Here is a 4172-nt window from a genome sequence, read left to right as displayed (position 1 = left end):
GAAAGAAAGAAAGAAAGAAGAGAAAGAGAAAAAGAAAACTGGGGGTGGAAAGCGCGCCAGCGGTGGGGAGTGAGCGTGCTTGTCCCGGGCGGGGTGGGGGGCGGCCCGGAGGCCACGGTGAGGCTGTCCGTTGGCTTCAGGCCCCGGGCAGCGCCCTCCGGAGGGGAGCCGCCTCCGCACGGCGAGGGGCCCGGCGAACCCGGATAAACACGTGGAAGGGCCCCGCCTCGCGGGAAGGACGGGGCACCAGCGGAGGGACCGGCGGGGCTGCGCTCCGAGCCTGCGAACCGGCGGTCCCTCCCTGCAGAAGCGCCCATGCCTGGCCCAGGCATTCCTGCGAGGCTCTGGGGCAGGCCCGGGGGCGTGGGGGGCAGGCCCGGGGGCAGAGGGCGTGGCGGGCAGGCCCGGGGGCAGAGGGCGTGGCGGGCAGGCCCGGGGGCGTGGGGGGCAGGCCCGGGGCCGTGGGGGGCAGGCCCGGGGCCGGGGCCGTGGGGGGCAGGCCCGGGGCGGGGCCGGGGCCGTGGGGGGCAGGCCCGGGGCCGGAGGCGTGGGGGGCAGGCCCGGGGCCGGGGCCGGGGCCGTGGGGGGCAGGCCCGGGGGCCGGGGGCGTGAGGGGCAGGCCCGGGGCCGGGGGCGTGGGGGGCAGGCCCGGGGCCGGGGCCGTGGGGGGCAGGCTCTGGGGCCGGGGGCGTGGGGGGCAGGCCCGGGGCCGGGGCCGTGGGGGGCAGGCTCTGGGGCCGGGGGCGTGGCGGGCAGGCTGGGGGGCCGGGCTGGAGGCTGAGCTCCCAGCCGCCGCTTGGTGCGGCCTCGGGCGCCCCCTGCTGGCTGCACAGCGCCCGGCCGCGTCCAGACCCTGAACCAGATGGACCCGGAGCCCCGCAGCTCCAGCCGCCAGGACGGGGGCCGCCGGGCCAGAACCGCACCCCCCACCACCACCCTTCCCCTTCCCCGCCCATAACGGCGGGCCCAAGCCCGGCATCTGCCCCGCGCGGCCCGGAGGCCAACCGGAAGGGACAAGGCAGGCGGAGCGGAAGTGGGCCGGGAGGCAGGGCGGCCCTCCCACAGCGGGGGACCACGGCTCGGGCCGGGCGGGGGCGGCGGACCGCGGCGGCTCCCGTGGGAAGCGGCTCGGGCGGGCGGGGGAGGCGCCGGCTCCGCACAGCCCCGGGGGAGGGGACTGTGCAGACCCGCCGGCCCAGAGCCTGCAGCGCCGGCCCCCCCCCCCCCCCCCCAGGCAGACGCGGAGAAAACCGCAGCTCGCTCCGTTCCACTGCCTTCCCCGCTGCTTTCAGTCTCAGAGGGGAAGGGAGAGCTTGTTATTGTCCCACTTATTCTTATAAATGTATCTTTATTGGTTACAGAGGGGAAGAGGGGAACCATGGGTCGGCTGCCCCCTGCAGGTCCCCCACTGGGGATCGAGCCCACAACCCAGGCCTGTGCCCTGACTGGGAACGGAAGCCAAGGCTCTGCCCACTGAGCCAACTGGCCAGGGCTGCTGTCCCACTCATTACCGCATTCATTGGCTGCCTCTGTGCGCCCGCAGGGGATCGAACCTGCAACCTTGGAGCAGTGGCTGGCATTCTCTGAGCTCCAGCCAGGGCCTCCGCTTCTTTAAAGGCCCGGAAGGCAGTGCCAGCGAGCAGTGGCCTGGAAGCCCCGCCCCTCACCAGGCCCCGCCCCCTCGGCAGCAGCCTCACTGCTCCCCGGTCCTCACTCCCAGGGAACCACTGTCCCAGCACCAGGCCCTGAAGCAGCGCCTCCAACCAGCAGGTGAGCCGCGGCCTCCACCACACCCGCCTCTGCCACCACAGGCCACCCCGCCAGCTGGTGATGTGCTCCGCACCTGCCCGCACCCACAGCCCACCCACAGCTCCGGGGGCCGGACACGGGGTGCTGGCCCCACACCCCGGGCCTGGGGCAAAGGGCCCCCACACCCCGGGCCTGGGGCAAAGGGCCCCCACACCCCGGGCCTCGGGCGAAGGGCCCTGCAGCAGGATGGGACCGGTGGAGCCACGCCCATGAGAATTGCCATTTATTCCCGAAGTTGCCAAAATCATCACCGAGGATTCACCGAGGATGTGCGGGGAGGAGGCTCAGCACTGACGGGGCCATCGGGAGCGGGGGGACGGGGCCTGCGTCCCTCCTAATGCCACGAGCCCTCGGCCGCGCCCGCCGTCGCTCTGGGCGGTGGGCGGGGGTAGTGTGCGCGGCCGGAGGGAGCGCCCGGCACATGCACTCACACTCTGTCCCGGCCGGCGGGCGGCCAGGCCGCGCCCGCGGCTCACAGGAGGAAGGGGTTAGTGTTGGGGGCCGGCGGGCCCGGGGGCAGGACGGGGGGCAGGCCGGGGCCCCCGCCCAGGGGAGAGATGTACGTCGGAGGCGCCCCCGGGACCGGGGGCCCGGGGCTGAGCCGGAGCTGGTTCAGGGTGAGCGTCGCAGGGGGTGCGGGCTGGAACGGGTTGGTGACGGAGGGGCCGGCGGCCGGGGCTCCTGCAGGAGAGAGGTGCACAGCGCGGTCAGGACCTGCCCCGGGGGGCCCAGCTCCCCTGCTCCTGCCCGGGGGGCCCCCCCGCACCCCTGCTCCTGCCCCATGGGCCCCCCACACACCCCTGCTCCTGCCCCGGGGCCCCCCGCACCCCTGCTCCTGCCCCATGGGCCCCCCGGGCACCCCTGCTCCTGCCCCGGGGGCCCAGCTCCCCTGCTCCTGCCCCTGCCCCATGGGCCCCCCGCACCCCTGCTCCTGCCCCTGCCCCATGGGCCCCCCGCACCCCTGCTCCTGCTCCTGCCCCATGGGCCCCCCGCACCCCTGCTCCTGCCCCATGGGCCCCCCGCACCCTGCTCGGGCCGCTCACCGCTGGGCAGGAAGGGGTTGGAGGCCTTGGCGCCCGGGAGCGAGGGCCCGGGCCGCGTCACCAGGGAGTCCAGGTCCACGAGGGCCGCGTTGGGCCCCAGGAAGGACTCGGGCGTCTTCCGAGTGGGCGGCGTGGGGGTCGGGGTGGCCTTGGGCGGGGGGCTCCCCACGGCCTCGGGCAGAGCGCCCTCCACCCCGCTCATGTCGAAGGCGCCGGGGCTGCGGGCGGGCACCTCCCCGGCCAGCAGCTGCAGCTCCCCTGGGGGCGGAGGGCGCGGGTGGGGCAGAGCCAGGCCCGCAGGCGCGGGGGGGCGGGGGGGGGGGGGGGGTGATGGGGTGGCGTCCGTGTGAGGTCCCCCGGGGCCTGGGGGGGGGGCGGACGGACCACCCTGCCTCCTGCGCGAGCCCCCGCCAGACAGACCCGAACCCGAGACCGACTGAACCCGGAGACCGACTGCGGGAACGTGGCGCTCAAACACACACACACACACACACACACACCCCTGGGGGGCGGGGCGGGGCAGGTGTGGGAGGCTGCGCAGGGCACACACACAGGCAAGTGGGGAGGACGAGGGGCAGGGAGGGGCAGGGAGGGGCAGGGAGGGGCAGGGAGGGGCAGGGAGGGGCAGGGAGGGGCAGGGAGGCGGAGCTGGAGGAAGGCACCTCTTTGCGCGGCTGCCCCCTCCTCCAATCGGAAACCCAGCGCTTGGCACATGAGGCTTCTGTTACTCAGGACCGGGACTCCGACCCTGCCTGGCGGGCCCGGGGAGCGGGCCGGGACACACACACACACACACACCCCGGGTGCGGGACACGGGGGCGGGGCGGGGGCGGGGGGCCGCTCACCGGTGCTGCTCCCTGAGGCCGGCAGGGCTGTGCGTAGTCGGTCGAAGTCGGAGAACTCGTCGGGCTCTGCATCGAAGCCCCCGACCACTGTGGGGTCACAGGGCCGCGGACGGGGTCAGGACGTAATCGGCTCCCGGGGCCGCCCCCCCCCCCCCTGCGCAGGGTCAGGGGGCGCCGTCCGTACCTGCGGTGCCGTTGGTGCTGGGCTTGGCAGGGGACCCGCCCCAGGGGTCCGAGAAGGCCGGGGCTGGGGCCCAGGGGTCAGCAGCCGGGGGCCCACCAGCCAGGGCCCCACCTGGTGAGAAGGGGGCGCGTGAGGGGCTGGGGGCACCTGTGGCGGGTGGGGGTGGTCTCCTCGAACCTGTGGCTCCAGGCCCCTCCCCTCCCCAGGCTCCGTGTCCAGGGACGGCCTCCCGCACGCAGCCCCCTGCCCTCCCCTGCCCCGCCCCTCCGCTAGGCCCCCATCGGGCCGTCC

General features: G+C 75.7%; 1 protein-coding gene across 1 annotated transcript in view; it reads right to left on the bottom strand.

Annotated features, from left to right (window-relative positions):
- Positions 1 to 2016: 2016 nt before the first annotated feature.
- Positions 2017 to 4172, bottom strand: part of EPN1 (epsin 1) — an 11775-nt gene continuing 9619 nt past the window's right edge. The window contains exons 5-8 of the mRNA XM_084861355.1: positions 3882 to 4172; positions 3698 to 3784; positions 2853 to 3110; positions 2017 to 2490 (exon numbers count right to left, since the gene is read on the bottom strand). Of these exons, the coding sequence (XP_084717481.1) occupies positions 2282 to 2490; positions 2853 to 3110; positions 3698 to 3784; positions 3882 to 4172 (845 nt within the window). The 3' untranslated portion in view covers positions 2017 to 2281. The remainder of the gene's footprint in view (positions 2491 to 2852; positions 3111 to 3697; positions 3785 to 3881) is intronic.

The sequence above is a fragment of the Pipistrellus hanaki genome (genome assembly GCF_964339955.1).
Source record: "Pipistrellus hanaki genome assembly, chromosome: 15".
Lineage (NCBI taxonomy): Eukaryota > Metazoa > Chordata > Mammalia > Chiroptera > Vespertilionidae > Pipistrellus > Pipistrellus hanaki.
Note: the sequence above shows the minus strand (reverse complement) of the source record. Positions and strands in the feature narration are given on the sequence as shown.